The following is a 25,432-nucleotide window of genomic DNA, read 5'->3' as shown; positions in this document are numbered from 1 at the left end:
AGAGGCACCCTGTGCCCCTGCCAACCCCCTCCTGCAGCACATGGGTAGGGGCGGGCACTGCGGCACAAAGTAGCAGCACAAATTTGTGCCCCTACTATTTGTAGTCATGTCCCTACTCATGTGGATCCAGCCCTTGAGTGCATATTGACAATATTTTATAGAAGCAAGATGTTGACTGTCATGGCTCCCCTGCTTTACCCATGTCAGGTTAGGGTGTTAGGTCTATGTTGTGCCAGTGTTGAGGGTAACCTTTGTAGAGTTTAGATTATGGTTGTATGGGATGTTTTAGACAGGGATAAATCCTGCCTCAAGCAGGGTATTGGGCTAGATGACCTCTGGAGATCCCATCCAGCCCTACTTCTCTATGACTGTATGTCCCAGGGACGCTGGGGGTAGAAGGGTACCCCGGGGCCGAACCAGGGGGGAAGTAACCATTTACTTACCCCACGCAGAGGCCAGGACAGGCAGGGACACACGCGCGCGACGAAACCGCCAGCGCGGTTTGTAAGCCGCGCTTATATACAGCTGGGGCCGGGCGATGCCGGCGGGAGACGCCGCCCGGCAGAGATAAAAGGTGGCCCCGCAAGCGGGGCTGGGGCGGAAGTGGGGAAAGCCCGCAGGGAACCCCAAGAGCGGGACCCGCGCCCGCAGGGCCCGTGTATCCAGCCCGACGGGGGAAGTCGTAGCAGCGGCAGTGGCGTCGGCGATGGCAGCTGCAGCAGCGAGAGCCGCACCGTTAAAGGAGCCGGCGAAGAGAGCTGCAGCTACAGCAGCGAGAGCGGCGGTCTTAAAGGAGCCGACGGAGAAGGTGGAGACGACGTAGGCAGCAAGACCGGAGAAGAAACCAGCTATGGATCCGGTAAAGGAGCGGGCAGCATAGCCGGTGAGGAAACTGGCAGTGGACCCGGCGAGGGAGCTGACAGATGGGCTGGCGGTGGAACCGGCAGTGGAACCGGCAGTGGGAACGGCGGGGGAGTGAGCGCCGGATATGAGGCTCCCAGAGAGCTGGAGCCGCGGTCCTGGAGAGTAGACTCCCAGGGGAGTCGGTGGCCTTAAGCCACCCGACGGACTCTGAGCCAGGGCAGCCCGTCGATCAGGGCTTAGGCACCCCGGGTCAGATCCCGGGCTAGGCGTGAAAGAAGGGCACGACTTTCTGTTTTGTTGTTCGCTTTCCTTTAGGCTCTCTCATTTTGTGTTGTGGTGGCCTCGGGCCAGTATAGGCTAGGGACAGTAGAGAATCAGGGGGTGTGAAACCCTCAAGGCGGATTCCAGCCTGGAAGCTTGGTTCTCTGGAGTGGGGACCACCGGGAGGCACAGGACCGGAGACACGCCGGGGCCGCCTGAGGAAGGCCACTAGAAGACTAGCAGCAGCAGGTGGCGATTGGCCGGGGTGTAGGGGAGGTTGGAGCCCCGTGAGTGCCCGCCGAAGGCGCAACAACCCCGGGAGGCAGTATTAACGGAGACCCCCACCACTGAGATTACATTCAAAGTCATGGCAGGCGAGGTTAGGGGGCCTCCCGTCACCACCCGAGGCACCTCCCGGGGCCCTCTCGTGAGCTCGTGGCCAGTGAGAACAGCCACCCGGGCTAGAACAGCCGGGAGCGCCTAGTCGAGCAGAGGCAGGCACACTGTACTAGAAATTTGGTATCAGGTCCTGAATCTACTTGAATTAAAATTCCAGATCTATACGAGTTAAGTGTTCAGCACATACATAACAGGAAGGTAAATAAGGAAACTTTAGTCATGGAAATGCTAACCCCATCTCCATAGTTACAGACCTACAACAACAGATAATATATTAAAGCATTCCAAATCTCTTTAAAATTTTAAGTTTAATGGCAGGACTAAAAGAAAACTGATTCAATAAATATAGAAGGAACATGTTTGGAAGTGGAGATTTTTTTGACTCTACATCAAATCTGGAAACTCCTTAATGTCCTTTTCTAAAAAAAAAAAAGCCTTAAAATCTTGGGAGAAGTCAGGTCACTGACATCAATGAAATCTCTTCCATAACTATACAAATAGGCCCTTGAAAAGCTAAAGACAATGGAATTCCTATCACGACTGACAGATGAGGTGACTAAAGACAGCAGGCTCCTTACTTCTCTGTGATTTTATTCAAGTAGCCTCTGGGACCTATTTTTGAGCAGTGCGACTCCTTGATTAAATTCAGTGTTAAACATATATTAGATAAAGACATTACTGAGCAACCTTTTAAATAGATTTGGGCAAGTTATTCATCATGAATACTTTTTAATGAAATTTATGTGATAGGAGTTTGAAAAACACCTACAAAAATTGAAGCAAATTTGCGAAATTTCAGAAATGTTCAAAAAAATTTGGACAGTAAAAGTACTTGACTTATAAAGTGTCGCCACAAACTTTTAACTTTTGTTCAGAAATTCACAGGGGGAAAGTTTGGTATGAAAAGTGTACTGGTTCTGATTTAGTAAATTACAAGCTGAAAGCAAGTATACCCAGCATGCATTCACCACTGTGTGCACACCCCCTCCCTCTCTCACTCACTCACTTCCTAATAACTGACTTTAATAATAACCTTTATTTAACATTTCTCCAAATGTGAAATTAATCTGTTATCCCCATTTTGTAGGGTAGGAAATCAAAACACCAAATTTAATTGATGTCCTTCAAGTCACTTGATAAGTCTGTCAAAAACAGGATAAAACTGTAGGTTTTCTGGATTCCAAGATGATGCCTTGATAAAGTTCCTTGAAAAGTGTCTTGCACATTTCTAATAAGCCCAACAGCATACAGTATATGAATAACAAGAGACATCTCTTGATGAGGCAGCTAAAGTTTTAATTAATAATCCAAGCAAAGCAGCAGAACTATTATAAAATGAAATAAGCAGCCCTAGTTCCAACAATAAATTAATGCCATTTTTTATGTGCAAAGAAACTTAGGATTTAGTTTTGCACTTCCCTAGCATATACCAAGCTGCTGTAGTACAACTCATGAGCATTTCTGGCAGAGGAAGAGGCAGTTTTATAAACTTGGGTGCCTCTTGCCAGGATTATTAACAAAAGAAGTGATGTTCAAATACCAGACATGGCAGCTTTTTCCTTTAATCCAAGCACTTTCATGTCTAAAATTTTTTGTTTTGGCTTTTAAGAGGGAAAACTCTACTCTACATTTATGTTGAGCTCTCAAGTTTTCTCTTCCATAACCAACAGCTCCAGGCCAAACATAAATTTGAAAGACGTGTGTGTCTGATTGTGTCCTTATAGAACAGTCTATCCGTCTCAGGACTGCCCACATCTGCAACACTGTCAATCTGGAAGCCTTCAACCTTTCCACAGGTCGTGCAGCCAGAGACTCCCAAAGCCAGAGCATTCCCTGAGAAGAGGAAATTGGAGAGGTGGGCAAAATTACTCTCAACCAAAAGGAACCAAAAATGGGATGAGTCTGGAAACAACTAACTGGAAACAGTATGGAGTCAACTAACAGCAAACTAAAGAAGGGAAATTATGTTGATAGGTTGTGTGTCACAGGTATTCTGTTTGGTGGCAAATCTGGTTGGATTCATTTGAGGCTTTGCTTGTTTGGATCTCGGAGTGAATGAGCTAGCATGTTATGTTATCCACCAACTGCAGGTAAAATTGCTCAAAAGGGACAAAAGCCAATAGCAAAGATTAGACTTGAACAACAGACAGAAAGTCTGCTATTGTGACTGAGGATGGTGTGAGCAGTGTCACATTGCAGAGTAGTGCTGCAATGCTAGTCAGCAACACAACCCACAGAAACAGACTAAGTTTAGTTAATGAAGAAAGGAAGCCTTGAAAAAAGGAAACTCACCTCACCTTGGCTGGATCGATACAACTTCAAAAAGGAGTGACTGAAGGTGTCAGAAGAGTTGCAGCAGGAAATTCAAACAGGAGTTATGAAGGAGGCCGAGTAGGACTCATTTGGGTCTCTGGCCTTTGTTGCTTCAAATCAACCCCCTCTCCCCCACCCCAACCACCAGCCAGGAAAGTCCTCAAGGTCGGAAATTCTGCTGGACCCCTCCTACCTGTCAAGACTTTCTCTCTCTTTGGGAGGGGCAGAGGGTCCACTGGAAATCCTTTAAGTGTCTGCTTCCCCTTTTGCCCTCTTCCAGCTCAAGGAGAGATTATGAGTGAGCACTCCCATTCATGCTTGTGCCCTAGGATCAGAAAGCAGGACCAAAATAAAAGGGAGTGGGCAGGTTGTCTCTGGTGGGCAGTGCCGTAGCGTGATTTGCACTGTTTGTTTCTGATCTCAGGAAAAGAAGAAAAAGAACCCAGTAAAAAATGTTTTTGCTCTTACACAGATCCATTTTTTATTTGTCTGAGTCTCCATTTTATAGGAATAAGGGTGCATCAAGTTTTTTTCCCTTTTTGTTTTTAAATAAAACCTGAAGACTACACTAACCAACAGTGGCATGTTTCACTAAAGGCAAACAACAAACCAAGCTGACAGACATTTCCTTAATTTAGGCAATGCAGCAGCAAAACCCCCCACAAATTTACCTCATTTCCTCTAGTTCAAACATGAAGTTTACCTCTTGTGATCACATCAACAGGGAGGCAAAGCTGGGGAAGGATAATAAAATGAGCAACATGATAGAGCAAATATCAGGAAACTCTCAGCTAGTCCTTGCAGAGAGCGCAAATTCACCAAAATACATAATGTTTCACTCACATGACAGAGAACCACTGACAGCACAGCTGAATAAAAGAGCAGCATAAGAAAGTACTGTTCATAATAGTTCATAGGGGTGTGCAAAGCGGGCCCTATTCGATTTGGATTCAGATTCGGCCCGAATTGGGGACAGCGATTCAATTCATTGATTCAGATCACTGTCTCTGATTTGGTTCGGCCAAATCCGAATCTGAAGATTCGATGCTGATTCAGACATAGACACAGCTTTAAAAGTTTTTTCTACAAACCTTGAGGTAGCAGGCAAGGCTTGTGATCGCTGCGATGCTGAGGTGCATGGAGCATCCCACAGGACTGCGGGGGTCCTTCTACGTGCTCGGCAGCAAACCTGGGAGTGGATCAGAATTACTTCCGGTCTACTGGGGAGCACACGGCCCCCCCCCCCCCCCCACACACCTCCCTGGCTTGGTGATTGGCCACAAGGGGAGCCCGGGTGTCCCCCAAACCCAGGAGGCACCAGTCGCTGAGCCGGGGGGGGACTATGCACTCCCCAGTGGACCCGGAAGCGTACCAGAAGTGCTTCTGGTCCATTTCTGGGTCTGCTACCGAATGCACTGAGGATCCCCCATGCTTCTGTGGAACACTCCATGCACCCCAACATCGCAGTACTCATGAGCCCCTGCTACCTAGCGGTATGTAGAAAAGACATTTAAAACCGTGTCTATGTTCGAAACGCCATATCTTTCTGAATCAATTCAGAGGATTCCAATTCAATTCAGAGAGATTAAGGGGTCCTTTGATTTGGATTCAGAGATTTGGCCACCGAATCAGGCCGAATCTCCGCGAAATCAAATCAGGGACCGAAGCTTTGCACAGCCCTAATAGTTCACCTTCATGTTACATGAACTGCCAGGTTCTCAAATCAGCACATTGTGCTAGATGCTGCACAAATATTTAAAAATATGGTCTACACCCAAGTCTTAGCATGTCAGTTGTCCCAGGCATTTCTTGTGCAATGCCCCATGCAAAATGAAGCCCAGTCCCCTTACTGGAGATCAACAGTACTTGCATAACATCACTGAGTACAACTCTGTGAGGATTCCCCAGTACAGTACCTTTTTGGCTGTAGATAGGATCTGGCCATGGAAAGCAATCTATAGCCATGACCAAACACAAGTGCATGGCTCCACGCTGTTTCGAAAATGGCCAGTCAGGTGAAAATCTGAACTCTCTCATTGCATGAGGGGTCAGATGAAGACATTTCAAAACATAGCATCTTCTATAACTTGTGTCTGCACTGCCTCCATCCTGTTGCTGTTTTCAGAATGGGAGTGGGGAAAGAAAGTGGAGGGAGTTCAGTCTCAGGTTTTTTCAGTCCATGCAAGACTGGATGGGGGAAGGCTCCAATATACTCATCCCACCCCCCAGTGCCAGCTGGGGAACCCCTAAAATGAGCTCCCTCTGTTCCCTCCCATTCTGAAACAGGGACAGGCTGGGAGAGAGGAGGGGCCACTACTAGGGGAAACTGGCTCACAGCCAACAGCTAGATTCCCCTCCCCCCTGGAACCAACAGTGAACTTCTGTTTGTTCCGGGGGATCATTGTAAATCAGAATGCTTCCTGAAAAGTGTTCTCGTTACAGCAGGGAACTGCACTTCTGTCTGCACCTTTTGAGAAGGCTCACATACTCGTCCCCCTGCCCCACCCTTGAAGGTGTGACTCCTTCAGTGTACAAACAAAAACATGCCCATCCCTCATGGGATCTGGGAAATATGAAATGGTCATACACCAGTCCTCTCAGAGTTCTAGTGACTACAACATAACCAGTTTGCTCTTGCATAACTAATAATAATGGCTTCCATTTGCGCAGCGTCTTTGATCCTACAAATTGCGATGCAGAGTATACACAAGATTCACTCCACCCACCACTGAAATGTGGTCTTCTGTAGGGTGCTGCTGTTTAACATGCATGCACAGAAGTCAAGTACAGCAGAAGTAGGATACATATCCATCTCATAGGGTAAAGTAGAATTCATGCAAACCACATGACTTTAGACTTGCACAGGTGGACGAAGACCATCTCTTCCCTGGTTTTGGTGCAGCTGCTGAATTCCTACATTGATGCTGCTCAGTTAAGTTTAATAAGGCGATCTAGCAACTGATGCTTGGAAGATCCAATTTGCACATTCTCAACTAAGTACCACTGACTCTTACGGTGTTTCTCCTTCTCAGCACTACATTGCCTACCCTTGCAGGCTTGGCTGCCATGTCTACCTTAGCACCACAGGAAGCAGTGGTGAGCAGATCAGACAGACAAGGAGACCATGAACTGAGAGGGAAGGCTAGATGGAATAATGGGGGCAGGGTGGGTCTTGAGTCTTGAAGAATTGAAGGTAGAAAAGAGAATTTGAGGTATATGAATCTAGAGGTAACACACAGGGGACAAGATAAGTAACTGTCATCCAATCTCTCAAGTAGCCTTGAATGTTTGGGGTTAACAAACAAGAGTTCTTTCACACACATGAAAAAACACTGTCATTTTCTTTTGCATGTTTCTGCTTTGTCCTACAAACAACATGAGGACACAGTTAAGTGAGGGCAGAGAAAAATGTACATAAATGGGTGAAAACAGATTTTACCAGAAAAGCAGGGTTAAAACTCCTACTTTTGAAAAATGTGCCACTGGAATGTAATGCCCACATGTAACTACTGTTCAACCACTTGTGACTACGACACAGAGCCTCAAACTATGCAACACACCTGCTGCAATGCCTGCTGCTTGATGGCACATGTACAATGAAAGATTTTGCAAAATACAATAAATGAGCACAAGCATGTATAACAAAATAGTCAAATGTGGTGTAGAGACATAAGATGATAATGATGATGACAACCTCGGGTCAGATTTATAGCTCATCCAAAAAGTGTACCAGTTCCCTCCAATATGATTCTGGGGTATTGGTTCAGTATTACCTCAAAGCAAAGAATGCCACCTAAATGAATAATCAATAATATATATGCCTTAGCACTTGTGTTCCATCTGAGTATTGAGGTAGACAACTCTTGTAGCTAGCTTGCAAAATACAACTGAAAGATACCACACACTACTATAATCAGTACATTGATCTGTTATTAATAGACAGTAAGAGAACTAACACACTTGTTTGTTTGGCTTGAAAACATTCTATTTAATTCATACAAATAACTACTAAATAGAAAAAGTAGATTAAAACAAAATAGTTATTTTTTCTGGCAGAGTTTAAATGCACATTATATAGCTTAGAAGAAAAATGCATTTTCCCCATGGCATTCGTGACCTAAAACTCTACTGACGTCTTCCATTGCTTTCATTTCTAGATCAGTAGGATACTAGATGCAGTGTCATGTGGGTAATGGCTATCTATATATGTTCTCCATTTGAACTGAAAATATTTGTTACAGACCACACACCTACAAATGTGAAGCACTTAAAATGTGACTATCAAGTTGTAATATGATGATACAGAAAACAAATTCTGTGCCAGGTTATATTGTGTTACAAAAAGATTTGTGTAAGAAATCATGAAAGAGGCCACATAAAAATAAGCTTTAACTTTATGCACTCATTTCAGCTTTTTTAAAAACTGACAAGTGCACTAGTAATAAATAATTTGCAAGTTTTGTATAAACGAGAATTTCCTAATGTTCAGCATTACTGTAAACTTCAGTACACATGTAAAATGCAGCTAAAAAAAAATCTGACAGTTACTTTTTCAGTTTGCCAAATTGATTTCCTATATTTCAGGCATAGATCAATGGAGTACATAACCAATCATATTTTTGGCAATTCATATCTTTAAAATTAACAGTGACAGTGCAAGTAAGGAATGCAAAGAATTCCTAGTGCAATAAAGAAGAGAAGCACAGGCAATATTGCTGATTAAAATTTACCACTTCCATGTGTTTACCCTGGGAGTGACTAGGAGACATAAAAAAAAAACAAAGAATAAAAACAAACAAAAAAGTCTATTAAAACCATTGTTTAATGCCCTGATCTTGTCTTAGAATTTCTCTGTCTTCCTTCAGGCCACTACCTTTGAAACAGTACTTCCACCATGAGTCTGTATAGCTTGACCATTCGTGAAATGCCCATTAAAGTCAATGAACAAAAGTTCTTATGGTTCCACTGCCTCCCAAACAGATGGCTAGGTAAGAACTTCTGCCACTATAAAGAAGCCATTTGGAACCCATTCTAAAACTTGTCAGGTCAGAATACTTCTGAGCCAGACAAAAGCCTTCCATCAGGATTGCTCCATGAAAAAAAAAAGTGTCAACAGTCAGCTTTCAGCTTATCTAAGGAATTATCAATTTTGGTCAAAGTCTTTTTGATTCGCAGGGCTGTTAGTCTTGCTGATGGGTTTTGATACCAGCATTCTTTCATCAGTTTGGCAAGAGATGTTAACGTCTGGAAAGAGAATAAAAACAAAAAGTCACAAATCACAAACCAACAAGCTTCAGAGACTTTACTTACTGCCTGATTAATACTCCAAGATTGATAAGCTACAGTGCAGTTCATTGCCACCTAAAAAAAAATCTGGTCCTCAAACACAAAAAACTCTATAGATGTGTAAAGTATTGGATACGTAGAAACTATCCAGTATTTTAGGAAGATGGGGTCCAGAGGATGCACTAACCAGATGAAAACAAAAGATGATGTCAAACTCAGATAGTTTTAAACATTCAAGAATACAGTTTTACTAACAAAATACTTGTTCTTGTATTTATTTTCAGCTTAACTTTTTTCTGTAAAATCAGTGTAGAAGTCTAAGTTCAACACCCAGTGCAGCTTTGCATTACCAGGAAATAGCTGTCTTTGTTGGCAGCACAGCTGAGGACTATACAACTGTAATATTTTGTAGGCCCTGGACAAATAATGTCCACATGCTCCATTCCCTCATCTATACTACACAGATTTAACCATAAATTCTACCACTTCAGAAACAGAGAAAAAAAATGAGATTTTTGAGGACACAACTAAATAGAGTCTGGTGAAGAAAAAGAAATAAAGGAGCTGTAAAACAACCTATACCAGAAGAAAGAAGTAGGAGATGATCTGATGTTTCAAGACATGAACTTGGACTTGCACACTTACTGGGTCTGAGAACCATCTGTTGGGAATGTTTGGCCTTTGCTGATCTACGCAGACCACTTTTCTCATATCTTCAAAACTTGGGTCATTAGGAACCAAATCATAGAATGGTGGTTTATAGTCTTCTACAATACCTAGAAGACAAAAAGGCTTATGTTAGTGCACTGTTGTGTTTTAGTATCTTCATCAGTAAGACAACACTGCTACACAGAGGATGAGGTTACATGATTTAACCGACTGAGACATGCAATAATCTTTCAGAAAAGGATGGTGTGGAGTGCTGAACGGCTATTACAAAATGGAATATTACCACTGTATGTGTAGTTTTGCATTTTAAGATATTAAATTAGTGCGCAAGAAGCCTGAGGGGCAAACAAGAATCATCTCTATTTTGTAACTGGAGAGGCTAAACACACAGAGAAACTAGCTAACTTGCCCAAGGCAGAGCTACAATCAGAACTCAAAAGAATTACAGAAACAAACACAAGCATGATTATCTACCCACACTGCTTCCTAAATCACTATGGATGGAAAGCCAGTGAGGTTCTCACACATGAGAGAATCAAATGACAAAAGGTAAGAGGACTAGATAGCTTTTAATGCAAGATACTTCCCTGATGGCGCTCTCAAGCAAAAAGCTGTTGTTTACTCCTGGTAAACAACTAAAAAATGTAAAGTCAGTGTTACTTAAGCACTAATACAGTAAGTGTACATTTCTTCTCCTGACGTATTTAATAGAGTGAGGCATTGTTAATCACAGATTTAACCGCTTTCAATCACTTATAATTGTATTAATTATATAAACTGACTCTTGTGTCCTTGTGAAATGTATGTAAACTCACTAAATTTCCAGACAAGTGGGATTTCTGTTAAGAAATGACAAGAAAAATTATTGGCCTTGCTAGGTAATCGCATGCAGTCATGATACATGGAGAAAGACAAAACACAATTAAGTCTTTTTGCACCATCACTCTGCCATCTCAAATAAAGGTATAGCTCACTGTTACATATATACATACATACACACACACACTTTTTTTTTTTAAGTCACATGTCATCACAAAGCCAAGTTACTATATTTCTAGGAAGAAGTAAAACTAAAGTTGATTTCAAAACTACAGAAACTATAGCTGAGTTATATAGGTAACAGAGTTACAATAGCATGTACATACAAGCACACACCTGTGCGTGTACATGTGCACACACATGCACACACACACACACACACTTTAAATCTACGGCTTAGAGCTGGCAATAGCTAAATGGAGTCTTCCGCAAGGACTCCAGGTGTGTTCAGTGTTGCCCAGCCATACTGAATGGTAGCAAGAGTAGTTGAAGCAGCTAGTCAGAGCTGCAGGTGATGTGGGAACATCAGACAAGGGAGGGTTGAGTTCCTCTGCCTTTTGTGTCGTAAGAGACTCACAGCATACTTCATTTCATCACCACATTATTGGTTTTGAATGGGGTAAATCACACACCACATATTTCCTTGACACATGAAGAAAGACAAAAAGCAATGAAGTCCTATATACACTCAGGCTGTTGCTTCAAAAGAAAGTTGCTTATGAAATGCTGCTTTTTCTCTGAGGATATATATCAACTGACCTGACTCAAACCCAAGTTTGGCTCACTACTGCTGACAAAACAGCCAAATGGGCTGTCAGAAGTTGTCTGAAAAATACTGTGGTCAATGTGTTTAATGATGTGTACAGTGACTGTCCTAGATAGAATCATGTGCTGTAGAATAATGGAAATATGAAAGGTAGTGAAGGAGTTGTCAGTGGACTGACATCTGACTCCCCAAGTATCTCTCCACTATTCATCCCCCTTCTCTCTCTTCCCACCCCCCCCCAGCCTCTCTCACACCCATCAACTCCTCAATCTACATTTTCACTGACTACCTGTCTTGTATGCATACTAGCCCAGCCTCTGGCTTCTTTACTTTTCATTCCATCCAGGAAGAGCACACACCAACTGCTGAAACTTCCTTAGCCTGACGAAGGGTTTTTGAACCCGAAAGCTTGCTTAATAATTGTTTTCCAACAATTTAAGTTGGTCTAATAAAAGATATCAGATTCACCCAAAGAACCTTGTCTGTCTATATCCTTAGACCAACACAGCTACAACCTACGCCCCTGCAGCTGTTAACAAGGCTGGTGAGACATGATCTAGGTCCCCCAGCCCTGATAATTTAGCTCCATGATGGTTACAACAACTGCAGGCACATGTCTCTCTCCTCCCTTCTGCTGTCCCTGCGCCATTCCCAAATCATGCTCTCCATCACATCACAAGCAATCCCAATGTATTAGTGTTTTAGAAGCTACTGGCATTTTAAAACAGAATAGTAGAAAATATTTAGCGTTTTAGAAGGTATTTGTACATAAGTGATCCTTCTTTCTGGTGCCCTCAGCTGCCAAGTACATACATTGCAGGTAGCAACCTGGACTAAACAATCTAAACAGTCTTTCAGAGACCCCCACTACATCCCTCTACCTACCTGGGCTCTTCAACCACTGTTTTCGTCATGCTTCTCAAGCCAAACACCTGACCCACTGATTCAACAGTCTCTCTTTCTCAGAGGTGTGAAACAGCCTATTCTAGTCTGAGCTGGAAGACCATCCTACAGATATGAATGCAGCTCATAACAGCACTTCAAGGTGCTAACTACTCTATTCAACTCAACAGATGTTCTTAAATCAAGGGGTGGGCAAAATACAGCCTGCGGGCCAGATCCAGCCTGCCAAGCACTTTCATCTGGCCTGCAGCACCCCTAAACAAATTGCACCCCACCCAGCTCTTCTGCCCATGAGGGTGGGAGCAAGGAACCCATAGACTTCATAAACATTGGGGGATGGAAGGGACCTAGTGATATCACTGAGTCCAGCCCCCTCTCACAGGTAGGAAGTCAGATGGTATCAAGTGATCCCAGCAAGAAAAATATCCAGATTTTTCTCAAAAGAGTCCAGAGTAGGTGCTTGCACCACCTCTGGCGGAGTCTGTTCCAGACTCTGGACACATGCGCCGTAAAGAACATTTTTCTTATGCCTAGTCTAAATCAACTGTCCTGGAGTTTATGGCCATTAAATCTTCAGGCTGGGGCCAGGGCCGCTCCCCACCTCCCCCCACAGCTTCAGGTGGGGGCAGGGGCCTTTTTCCCCCTCTCCCTCAGCCACTTTGGGCCAGACACCATTCCCTCCCCTGCCTGCTGGCTGTACTTGTGGGGGACGTCAGCCCCTGGCTCCAAGGAGCAGATCCAGGGGGTGGGGGGGTGAGGCCAGTGCCCCCCTGCTCCATCACCTCCACTATGGCGGCGCTCCGGTCCCTGTCAGCCCCCTCGGTCTCCAAGGAACCCCGCTCCCCTATGGCCCCTCAGTGCTCACTATCATGGCGGTGCTCCGCTGTCTGTCCCTGTCTGTGTAAGGCACTCTGGCTGCTGAGACAGCCAATCGGAGCATGAATAAAGCATTACAGACCGATAGACAGACAGACTTACGCTTTTATAATATTAGATTTATTTGCTCCTCTCCCAACACCCTTCAAAAGATCTGGTGGCACACTGGTTGAGAATCCTGGTTATAGGCTTTAATGTGAGTTAACCAATCGGGATTTTTACCCAGCTTCCATAGGGGACCCAGTGCTGCCCTCTCTCTTTTCTGTGGCCCAGGATCGGGCACCAAAGACTTGATGCCACCCCATCCCGCCCTCACATGCTGCAGTTGGTCCCTAGGGGCCTGGCACTGTCCTCTTCCAATCCTCGTGTGCCAGGATTGGGCCCTGAGGGGCTCAGCACTGCTCCTTCCTGCCTTCCAGGATTGGGTCCTGGGAAGCTTGGCAATGCTTCCTCCCATCTTCTGAATGCTAAGATGGGGCCCTTGGCCCAGCTCCCTGAGCTTGGTACTCCATGCAGTGTGCCAGGCTCAGGGCTCTCCATGGGTTTGGAAATTTGGTAGCAGGGGAGCAGTGCCATTGCTTTCCAACCTTCTGGACCTGTGGGGAGGGGAGCCTTGTGGGCAGGCTGACATGGCACCGTGGGCTGAATCCGACCCGTGGAATCATAGTAAATTCTATACTATGGATTTGCTAGTCTTCTGGCGTACCACTGGATACATGACTCCTTGTGTTAATGGTTTGAATCAGAATAGTAAACCTTACATTCCTGTTTCGTAAACATTGACTTATTTGGGTATTTCAGCTTTTAAAGGCCATCCCTTCTGTGAAATAAGCTATTCTGTCTGAATGATCATTTGGAAGAATCAGCACTCCTCATTGCTCACCTTCTCAGTTGTTGATTAGAGTAATGGGGAGCATAATATAATGGCTTTTCAGCAGTCTTTGTGCCTGTCATCTGACACTGTCCCCTTCCCTAGCACTCTTGCTTGTATATTCGCTTATTTCTAATATTCTAATCTTGCTGACCATCATTATTCATTACAGAGAATGAAGACCACATAGTAATCCTCACAGTTTCAACTAGTATTTTTGTGCAAAGATATGTTACTTTCTGAAGAGAAGCCATGCAGTGCCCCAGCAGGAACCAAAAGGTGGCAGGGCAGGCAGCGCGGAGGAAGGAGCGAGGCAGGGAGGAGGAGGGGAATTAGTACCCATAGCCTGTGATGTTAAAGAAGAAAACAGTAGGTGGCTTAATGACTCATCAATTAAGCAATTAGCTGTTTGTTCACAGGTGCTCCCTCCCTCCCTCCCAGCCTGGGGCTTCTTGTGGGCTGTGTTGTCTGGTTGGACTTGCCACCACTGCCTCCTCCTTCCCTCCCCCAAAGGATCCCGGGGGCGGTTCCTAGCAGCACCAGTGTCCGAGCTGCTGTGTTATCGATTAAACAGTTAACTGATATAGAGACAGTTAAACAGATAAATTTTTAAACTTTGATTCAGTTGCAAACAGCTGGTTCCCATATAGGGAAATTTTTAAATATTTCAGTTTTGAATCAGGTCCTGGCATGCTATGAATTATATTTTGCATGCATTTAGGATTGGTATTTTACCTATTGAGAGACTTGTTTTCTTCCCCTCTTCGAAGTGGAAAAGAGAAGGATGTCATAGTTCATAATGACAATTTTGTTATGATAGTGTGGACTAGAGGTTATCGTGCTGGGTTGGCATAATTCAGCAGTTGTTCTGGAGCCAGCAGTGATCTCAGTGGGTCCATGAAGTTTGACTGTTGTTGGTAGCTTAAAACATTTTAAAATTGTTTTCACAGAGTAAAGGCTAGCTCATGTTTCTTGCATCACATTGTTAAGTATAAGTGACAGTTAATTTTAATCATTGTAAACTGAAAATATTGAATTAGAAGACTAAATGAAAATAGTAACTTAAACCCATAATGTATTTGTAGTGATAAAGAGAAAGTTTGCCTGAAAATGTCAATTTAGATCACAATTAGAAAATAAATTAACAAAAACACTTTTCTAGTATTTGATGGCTCTTTGAATTTTTACATTCAGACATTGTAAAACTATTCCCCCCTGCATATTTTAAACTCCAGTAAAAACAAGTTTTACATTGCCCTCATTTTGAACTGGGTATCACTGTAGGATGATCTGAGGACGCATCTTTGTTAATTCCTCTGGAACTCACTGGAAAAGACTGGGAATTGGCTGCGGGTAGAGGGAAGGAATGAATATTCTTCTTGGAAATAAAACAAAAATATGCTTAACTCAGTATCTCAGATTTAGGTTTGCATGTAGTAGACCTGCCCTTCTGTATTCATATCAAAGCTAATAATAAACTTCATATAAATATAGCTGTCTCTGACCCAATTTTACTTTCAATGTAGTGTTATGATCAGGTAAAATCATGAACTTGCTGCCTGCCAGTTACCTTTATTCTTATGTGTATCCCTCCACATTTGTACTTTTATGATATTTTATTCTTTTTTTTTTGTAAAGTATTTGCCAGTCTTTAACGATGTTAAAATGACTGAACAGACTAGAAGTAGAATTGAATTTACAAGTCCATTAAGTACAACGCAAGTCAACTCTGATGTTGTGTTTGGATCCTTTTAAATGATCCAAGGTTGCTGCAAAATTTGGCTTTCTTCCTTTTGCCATGTGTGCCCTTTTATATTATCTTACATGTTTTAGGGCAATAAAAGCCAAATTGAAGGCTTGGAATAGGCTTATCCAATCTTTTCATGCAGTAGCTTATTGCCGGGCCTCCTATTGCACCTCAAACTTATCCATGCCTTTTTATGTCTAATATTGAGCAAAATATTTATGGAATAAGGGAGATTAGTTGTGGAAGCATTGTATAAGTAAGTTAAGAGACTTTTATGTGAGGTGGGAAGTTCTTTTCTGAAACTCTTTTGCTCCCCAGTATTTGGAAATACTACAGTAATACTTCCTTGGGGTAACAATATGTTGTGCCTGGTAGTATTCTGTCGTGTTCCAGATGTGTCTCCTTGCAAATCAGTTTAGCTTTCAGTTTTCTCTTTTGGTCCCCTTCATTGCATTCTGATATATTTGAATCCTTTAACCATTCTAAAGTGAGATGAACTCTTTCTTGTAGTCATAATGCAAATGCCAAAGGTAAATAGTATTAGTCATCCAGGACCCTAAATATCCTTTTTAGGCCTGGTTTATGGTTTAAAACAGTGGCCATAGACAGGTGCTTATTTCTCCTGGTAAGAATTTCTGAGAAATTCTTAGCAATGGGAAAACTATTCAGGAGCTGGAGCATACAAGTATTCTTGCCCTCAGCTGGAGAGCTAAACAGGTCAGCTCTCCAACCAGGAGGCACTAGAGAGTTGCTCCATGAGCTACCTCAGCCCTTAGGAGGTTATAGTACTTGGGTACCTTTGTGGGGGTAGCGGGTACCTGTAAATTTTAGTATCTTTGGACTGGGCAAGTTCAAAGCATTAGCCAGGTTAAGTGACTTGAAAACATGGCATATCAGTTAAATCTTATCATTCAAACTGCAAGTCCTACAACCTGGCTGCGCTCTTACTGCTCCTTTACAGAGAATCCTAAACACTGAAACAACTGTGTCTGAAGGAATCACCCTGTAATTTGTATGTCCTGATTTACACGCGTAATGTGGACTCAGTTACTTAATGTTTACCCCTCCTAGTGCATTTGAATAAGAAAAAAATGCATTAAAAAAGTAGGGGTGCATTGATACATATTTTTTGGGTTGATACCAATGGCCAATTTTAATGAGCCATATTAGCCAGTGCTAATCCGATTGCCGATATGCGGCCCAGCAGCATGAAGAGCAACGTCCGGCTGGTAAGTCTTTTGAGGTGAGGGGGCAGATTGAGGCCCCCCCAGTGAGGGAGGGAGTGGGGCTGGGGCAGGCACTGCCCAGCCGGAGTGGAGCAGGGCATGGGATGGAGCCATGGCTCATCTGGGGGGTGTAAGGAGGGGGTGTGTGGCTCCCACAACTTCATGCACCCCAGGAAGACATGTGGGGGGAGGTGTGCCCACTGGATCTGCGCACGGGGTGAGGGCAAGCTGTCACTGCAGGCTTGGGCCAGGGGCAGCACTGGGCTCTTCCCGGCAGACGGGATGGGCTGGGCTGGGCTGGGCTTGGGACAGGCAGCAATGGCACTGGGAGTAGGGGCTATAGTGAATTTTGAGGTGGCAGTAGCCCCTCCCCCACCTTCCAGCACCACTGCCTCCTGCCCCAAGCGCAGCCTAGCTCAGCCCCTCTGCCGGAAGAGCTGGGCGCAGCCCTGGCCCACAGCAGCAGCCTGCCTTTGCCCTGTGCACAGATCTGGGGGATACATGCCCACCATGCCCTCCTGGGGTGTGTCCAGCAGCAGGAGCTCCCCCCCTCCCCTTGCATTTCCCGGATAAGCTGCTTGCAGCTCTGTCCCGTTCCCTGCTCCACCCTGGTTGGGCAGTGCCTGCCCCAGCCACACTTCCTCTCTCACCACGGGGGCCTTGATCTGCCTCCCCCTGCTTCTTCCCTCACAACAGATTTACCAGCCGGATGCTGTGCTCCTGGATGCCTGTGTGCTGCAATGCAGCTGCGCGCATGCATGGGGCATTTATCAGTGACATTATCAGCCACATCAGCCAAAAAAAGCTGACTGCTGATAATGTTAATTTTCCTTATATCGGTGGCAATACAACATGCAACTGATGTATCAGTGCACCTCTCCAATAAAGATTTGGGATCTCGGTGGGGTGACGAGCGGCCAGATGCCGAGCTGGGGGAGGGGGGGGGACACGCCAGATGCAGAGCAGGGGTGTGGTGAGCGGTGGCAGCGTAGTGTCTGTGCAGCCCTGCTCCTGCGAGGCAGTGGCGTGGGGTGGCAGCGCTCCATCCCCACTTTCCCCTGTGTACCCCTTGGGACCTTTTAAAGTACTCCCAGGGGTACGTGTACCCCCGGTTGACAACCTCTGGCATAGTGTATAGGAGGCGATTGGATAATAACTCAAAAATAAATTCTTAGTTTTGTATATTGTGGGGTATGTGTATAGTAGGGTGTTGGGGTGTGTGTATGGGGGAGATTTGTGTGGGCGGGGTGCTGCCGCTGCCTGCCACACCATCAGGGTAGTGTGTAGGGGGGACATCCCCACACCCGCATCCTCCCTCACACCCACGAACTGCCCAGCTGAGCTCTTGAGCTACTGCCACCCCCTGGGCGGGGGCTCTGCACTGCTGCTAGCCCCATGATCTGTGCTTCTGCCCAGCTGCAGTCCTGCCCCTGCCACTTCCCTGCCTGCTGCCCAGAGTGAGTAGGAGGCCAGGGAAGTGGAGCAGGTCCCCAGGGGCTGCAGCAGCCCCGTCCAGAAGCTCCGTCCCAGCAGCAGCACTGGGCTGGGGCTGGCAGTGGTGGTGAGGGGTGGGGCCGGGCCCACTGGCAGCACCAGTATGAGACTGAGACCATGGACCTGTGCGGGCCCTGGCCCCGTATTGCTAGCAAGCCTGGCCCTGGCCAGCACCACTGCTGCCAGGCCGGGGCCATCGGCAGCGCCTGGATGGGGCTGGGAACCTACTCAGGCCCCAGCCCCATCCCAGCACTGTCAACCATCCCAGCAGCCAGCTGGAGACAGGTAAGGCCCAGCCCCCAGCCACGGCAGTGGTGTTAGCTGCCGGCAGGCCCAGCCCCAGCCCTCAAAACCATCGCTGCTGTTGGCAGCATCAGGATGGGGATGGGGCCTGCGCGGGGCTCGACCCCATTCTGGCACTCCCGAAGGCCCCAGCCCCAGCCAGCACCACTGCCGCCGCCCACCCCAGCCCTGTGGCCCCGGCCTCAGCCCGGTGCCACTGCCGTCCCATCCCGGCACTGGCAACAGGCCGGCTGCAGCCCCAGACCTAGCCCTATGTTGCTGCGGGGCCCAGCCCCATGCTGCCAGTGGGCTCTGGCTCTAGCTCCAGCCCCAAGCTGCCCATGGCCAGGCCCCAGCCTCAGCCCCCTGTTGCCCATGGGCCCCAGCCCCATGCTGCCAGAAGGCCCTGGCCTCACCCCCCCGCTGCCCCTGGCTCCAGCCCTGTGCTGCCCACAGCCCCAGTGGGTGCAGTGCAGGCACCTGCTGTCTTCCTGGAACCCGAAGACAACTGGGGCAGGGAGGCAGCAGCTGTTTGCAACCTCCTGGCTGCAGCAGCCCAGGTTCAAGGTAGCTGCTGATAGCCATGGAGCCTGGGCTGCTCCCAGCAGCGGGCTGAGAGGACAGAAGCCTTGCTGAGAGCAGCCCAGGCTCCGTGCCTATCAGCAGCTACCCAGAACCTGGGTCGGCTGCAACTGGGAGGCTACAAACAGCTGCTGCCTCCTGGCCCCAGCTACCTCCCAGCCCCAGATCCAGCCCTGAGCTCTAGGGAGGCAGCAGATACTGGCAACGATCCTCACTGTGCTGCCCTTACTGCCGCTTCTGCAGAGCAGCATGTGAAACCCAGCACAGCAGAGCACAGCAGGCGGTGCAAAAAGCTGTCTGCCGCTCCAAGCTCCCCTGGCCACACTTACCCTGCAGGCGGGGACAGCAACGAGGGGCTCAACCCTGCGTGCTGCCCACGCTGCTTCTGTGCACACAGGGGAAGTGTGACCTGGGCAGTGCAGAGTTTGCAGCAGCAAGCAGCTTCCCTGCGCAGCCCCTCCGGGTTGCACACACTGCGCTTGAGAGCCCAGGGGAGGGCAGCAGGGCCGGGAGTGCAGTGTGTGTGAGGGCAGCACATCAGGGAGCACTGCTGGTATCTGCTGTGGGAGGCAGCTAGGGAGCACTGCCGGGCTGGGGCTGGGAGGCAGCTAGGGAGCTGCTTCCCTGGAGACCAGGGCCAGGAGGCAGCAGCTGTTTGCAGCCTCCCGGCTGCAGCTGGTCCAGACTCTGGGCAGCTGCTGATAGCCACGGAGCCTGGGCTGGGGGGCAGGGGCGGCAGGAGCACGAGCAGGGCTGGGGGGCACAAGCAGGGCATCCTACCATGTACCCCCGCCCTTGTTTTGTTTGTTTTTCTGGCATGCTGGCACTCTGGCACCTTCCAAGGTAGGCATTGTGGGGGTTTTCGGCACTCTGGCCAAAAAACGTAGTCTACACCTGGGTTAAATATTAGGAAAAACTCCCTCACTGGGAGAGTAGTAAAACACTGACACAGGTTACCCAGAGAGGTTTGGAATCTCCGTCCTTAGAGGTTTAGAGACCCAGGTAGTCAAAGCCTTGGCTGGAATAATACAGGCTGGGATGGTCCTGCTTTGAGCAAGGACTTGGACTAGATGACCTCCTGAGATCTCTTCCAACCCTAATTTTCTATGATTCTATACAGATTGCCAGTGTCAGGCCAGGCCTCTCTTGGTCTGCTATCTGGTACCATGTAAGCCAGTACAGCCTGTTCCATGGTTGAGCTGTTGGCAATTAAACCAGTGCTCCCACGTGGGCTTGCCTAAGTGAAGAGGGTGTGTGGATACTCAGCAGGACGAGAAGCAAGACCTGTCAAAGGGTGGATGAGCTCCTTGTGAGCCAATAGCCACCGATACCTGGAGAGGAGATGGATGCCACCCTGGAGAAGAAACACCAATCATGCAAAACAACTCAACTAGGGTTGTTAGAGCATCTAAGGTGCCCCACAATGGTTGCAGTGGCCTTGGGACTGACTTGATACAGGCTACAGACATAACAATGTACATGTATCCCGATACAGTAGTTTATAAGGTGATATTTAATACACTAGTGATACATGTTGTTTCTTCACCAATTTAAATAACTATTCACAAAGGATTTGATGAACATTTAATTAAATTTGTTAAAATTAAAATGGCAAGAATGATTTTATACAAACTAAAAACACTTCCCACATATAACTAAAGAATTTCAGATTGAATTCTTTTCTACCCTGATTGAGTTTCTTTGTGAGGTAGGCTGACAGTTTAAGTTAAAACCAAAAAAAACTGTGAAGTATACCTTAAGTATTGTCGATCCTGTCAAACAGCTATTAGCAACATTTCTTACTCAGTCACATTGAGGCCAACACTTTCTCAACTCATGCATATCAGCTTCTCCCCTTGTCTTGGGTAGTGTTACCCATTGCACAGTTGGTTAACCAATACCCATCCAACAAGCCTCTCATTAAGGCAGTTGGTAATTAGATTCCCAATCCCCAATGTTCAGGGATTGTTAAGAAAAAATATGCAATTTCAGACAAAGTTCATAACTTAAAGCTGAGCATAACAACCTCATTGTTACAGATTGAATTCTCAAGACATTCAAATGACATGAACTACAACCCAGAGTTTCCAAATATTGAGAAATACAATTACTGAATCTCCATGACTCCTTAAAAAAAGTTTGCCAATAAAATATTGACAAAAAGGATCCATTCTCCTCTTTATAACCACAAAAGGGGACTGGTCACAACTCTTTTACTATCATTTTCTCACTTCTCTAGTTAACCATCTCTTGCAGTCACTTCATACCTATGTATCATGGTTCAACAGCCAAGTGTTTAAAGAAGCAAGAAGTCCCAATTCTAATTATCACCCTCTCCACAGTAGCAGAACAATACAGATCTTAATGAGAAGATGGCTGAAATTCAGATAGCAATACGAGTGCTGCTTCTAGAGCTAATCACAGGATTCTAATTCAATTCCATGGGAACAGGTTTTATTTATTTTTGGCAGATTTAAAGAAATGAAGAATTACTAGCAACAGAGCCACTCAATTAGCCCATCCTGCTTACAGAGCTCCAAAGGAAGAATTCTCCATGTTAGAACTCTGCTCAAGGTTTCAAGCTTTTTGAAAAGACTTTATTCTGGACATCCAATAGTCATAGATTCTCATCTGATGCACTCTTCTCTGAAAGTCTGCTTTGCTTAATAAATTAGCTCACAGGGACAATGTGGTATTGGGAGGGGGGGGTGCTAGGGCCAGTTCTCTGGCTCCCAGGAATTAACCAGGGAAATCTGGCTTTGGGGAATTTTCCCATGATAGCCACAACTTCAGAGGAGCCTTGCCTTGGCCAGCCTTGAAGCATTTAGAGTACATGGAGATAACCAGCTGCCTAAGGGTTATTAAAAACTGTCACACCAACTCTCATCCTGATTAGAACAAGACACTTTGATAAAAGAGCTGTTACCTACATTATAGTTAGGATTGCAAACTGGCAGAAAAGACTTGCTGTGAACGGCACATTTAAACTTGCTTAAGTTAATATTTTTAAAATTAACAGGGGGATAAGGACATAGAAGAACAAAAATGTGTTCATCTACTTAGTTAACACATACTGCAATAGGGCAAAATCCTAGTGAAGACCAACAGATTTTTGTATTCATGTGCATTAGACTTGGTTGTCTAACTTCTGAGTGGCTGGGGACCATGGACTCTACAGGTCCCCCCTCCACAGGTTGTGCCCCCCTGACTCTTGAAGCACGGGCAGACAGGGGAAGCTGGGAGAAGGGAACAGGAGCAGCAGCAACAGCAGCAAGAGCAATGGGGGGAGCAGTGCCCGAGCAGGAGCCCACAGGCCACGAATACACTGTTCATGGGCCACATGCAGCTCACAGGCCTGTATCTGGACAGCTCTGCACTAGCAGATTTTAATAAAGACTACCTGAGGGTTGGAGTATACCTTGTCGTACTCACTTGCATTAAAACTATAACTGACTTGTCTTCACTAGGGTTTTTACCTGTTTTTCATTGCTACATGTTAGTTAACATAAGTCTTCACTTCCAAAACCCTTCATAATCCATTTCTTTCCCACCTTTGTTTCATTCGGTATTAAGGGGTCAGCTTCCACAATGCCAGTCTCCACTGGTCTGATTTTCCAACAGGCATCTTCATGCTTTCTCCCATGCTGCCCCTTACAGCTGGCAGGAGTCCCTGTAGACATCCGCAAAGCTGTCTCAGTACCCTTTTTTGGAATGCTTGCTTAAAACTCTTTTTTTGCAATACTGTAATATCTAAAAGGAACTTTACAAGCATTAGGCTATGGATGGTGTTACCGCTACCACCAGTATAAATGATGAATGTGGGGTGGACGAATAGGACTCAAGCCCCAGGTTCTGACTCAATAAAGGGCACCAGAATGGCTGCTGCCCAGGCAGTCAGAGTAGAGTGGCGGCAGCAGGGGTTGAGGCAGCCTCACTATGATGTCAGGGCAGATACCGCTGCTGGTGAATGTGCCAAGGAAACCAGCAGCTAGGGGGTTAACAGAGCCATTTTTGGGTATTGCTACCCAGATGCCTTTCCACTGTCATATTTACCTTTTCTAATTATGCCTGGTGACACCATTCAATGGTAGGGCTCTGTTAACCCACTGGCTACTGTGCTACAAGAGCTCCGCCAGCAGCTGCAGCTCCAACACCTCATACAGCAGGTTTGGCCTAGGGTGCAAACCTAACCAGTTATGCCTCAGATGGCTACTGCCATCATAATGACCAACATCACCCCACTGTTTCCTGTGCTTGCCTGTCTGCTCTCATCCCTTATCTTGTACCTAGAATATAAGCTCTGTCTTCTGAATTTATACAGCACCCTCACTGATCCTGATCCATGACCAGGGTTCCTAGGCACAATGATAATACAAAACAACAAGTTAAGAACATATTTTTTCCTCTAACAAAGGGAATTTTGTTGACCTCACAAGCCTTTTGATCAACTGTAGCGGCAATAGGATTAGGTACAAATCAAAATTAATACTTATACCTCGCTACACAGCTACAGGCTTTTATGTTCCCAGACAACAGCTTTCATCCATAGTATCTTTTTCTCCCACAAAATTTAAAGGAACAAAATTCTCATCTCTTGTCTTTAAACCATACAGAATTTTTTCAGAGAATGTAGGTACAGATTCAGAAAGGTACTTAATGCTTAAACTTAGGCCCATGCTTATCAAGGTTACAGCAAAACAGAACATCAACTTTCCCCACATTCATAAAAAACAATAAAGCCAAAGTTTGCCCTCTTCCTTCTAAACCAAGCAGCCTAGCCAGGTTCAGAAACTGTGGCAGGGACACCTGAAAGGTAGGCAATTCCTTTAGGTCGCCAAATGACTCTGGCATAAAGAATGTGCCTGGCCTTTTGCTTCAGATTCCTTTGCCAATGCAGCAGTGTTCCCAGCAAAAATAAGTCACCGGCATTCTTTTCCACAGAAACTGTACTCTGAACAAGTACTGCAGTGCCTAGTCTAAAGTATATATGTAAAATATATTACTGCATTCTTGGCACTTCCTTTGTCTACTTTATATTCTCCTTTGGATTTCCTACAAGTTTTCACTTAAAATAAATACCTAAAAGAACATTTGTATGGAATAAAGGTGGTATAAGCCTACCTTTAAGAGGTCAAAAGGCTCCTCAACTTAAAGATTTTAATTGAAATTGACGATTAATACTTAAATGATAAATAATTAATCTTCTATTTGGAATTCATCAAAAGCCCCTTTTCACATCAGCCCAGCCAAAACTGGCAAACACTTTTATCACTGTATTTACTATGCCAAGATCTTCAAACTGGGTAGAAATTCAAGCAACTAGAAAAGAAACACTTTACAGAAGTACGATGTAACATATGTACTGAAACACAAATGCTTTCTGCTAAATTTCTATTTCCTTACCTCTCTTCAAAAGCAGTCCTAATAAGCAGGCCTCAAATACTTACCATTGCTAAGCATACGTCTGGCAACTTCCCAGAGAACCAGTCCAAAAGCCCAGATGTCAACCCTTTTATAAGAATCAAAACAGTCTGCTTGGATGGTTTCGTCCAACACTTCTGGAGCCATATAACGCTTGGTACCCACACGAGGGTTGTTCCCCACATCCAACTGATTAGTGCTTTGGGAGTGCATAACTGCAAGACCTGAATCATAGAAAGCACTGTCGTTAAATTTGTTCATGTATTATGGGTATCTGTGAATTCAAACTACATACAAGGGATATATACACATTCCATAAACCAAAAAGTTACTTGAAAACAAGCAATCAACTAGGTGCAGCTGTGCAAAGAATAGCTGTGTCAGCTCCAAAGTTGCTATGTGACAGCAAAAAAACAATCAGTTTGACCATAGACTTAGACCAACTATCTCTTAAAAGATTACCTCCACCCATGTATATTGCACTGTTATAAAGCATTATCATTTCAAGGACTAAGTGTTTTGCAGCCACTGGATGTCATCGTTACTCTAGGCACGTATAACCAGAAGGCCAGGCATCTGTTACTTAAAGAAAACAATTCTACCCAGAGTTTATATGTATTTATGGATCTTTTAGGTAGGTGGATGTGTCTGAA

General features: G+C 45.5%; 1 protein-coding gene across 6 annotated transcripts in view; it reads right to left on the bottom strand.

Annotated features, from left to right (window-relative positions):
• Positions 1-7,797: 7,797 nt before the first annotated feature.
• The window catches only part of ACVR1 (activin A receptor type 1), a 114,162-nt gene continuing 96,527 nt past the window's right edge, over positions 7,798-25,432 (bottom strand). For all 6 annotated transcript variants that reach the window (XM_019480495.2, XM_014599599.3, XM_014599600.3 and 3 more), the window contains 3 exons: positions 24,806-25,003; positions 9,769-9,899; positions 7,798-9,081 (listed from right to left, as the gene is read on the bottom strand). In XM_019480495.2, coding sequence (XP_019336040.2) covers positions 8,947-9,081; positions 9,769-9,899; positions 24,806-25,003 — 464 coding nt within the window. In that variant the 3' untranslated portion in view covers positions 7,798-8,946. The remainder of the gene's footprint in view (positions 9,082-9,768; positions 9,900-24,805; positions 25,004-25,432) is intronic.

Source organism: Alligator mississippiensis, chromosome 4 (assembly GCF_030867095.1).
Source record: "Alligator mississippiensis isolate rAllMis1 chromosome 4, rAllMis1, whole genome shotgun sequence".
Taxonomy (NCBI): Eukaryota; Metazoa; Chordata; order Crocodylia; family Alligatoridae; genus Alligator; species Alligator mississippiensis.
The sequence above is the reverse complement of the archived record's forward strand: the minus strand, read 5'-3'. Positions and strand labels throughout refer to the sequence as shown.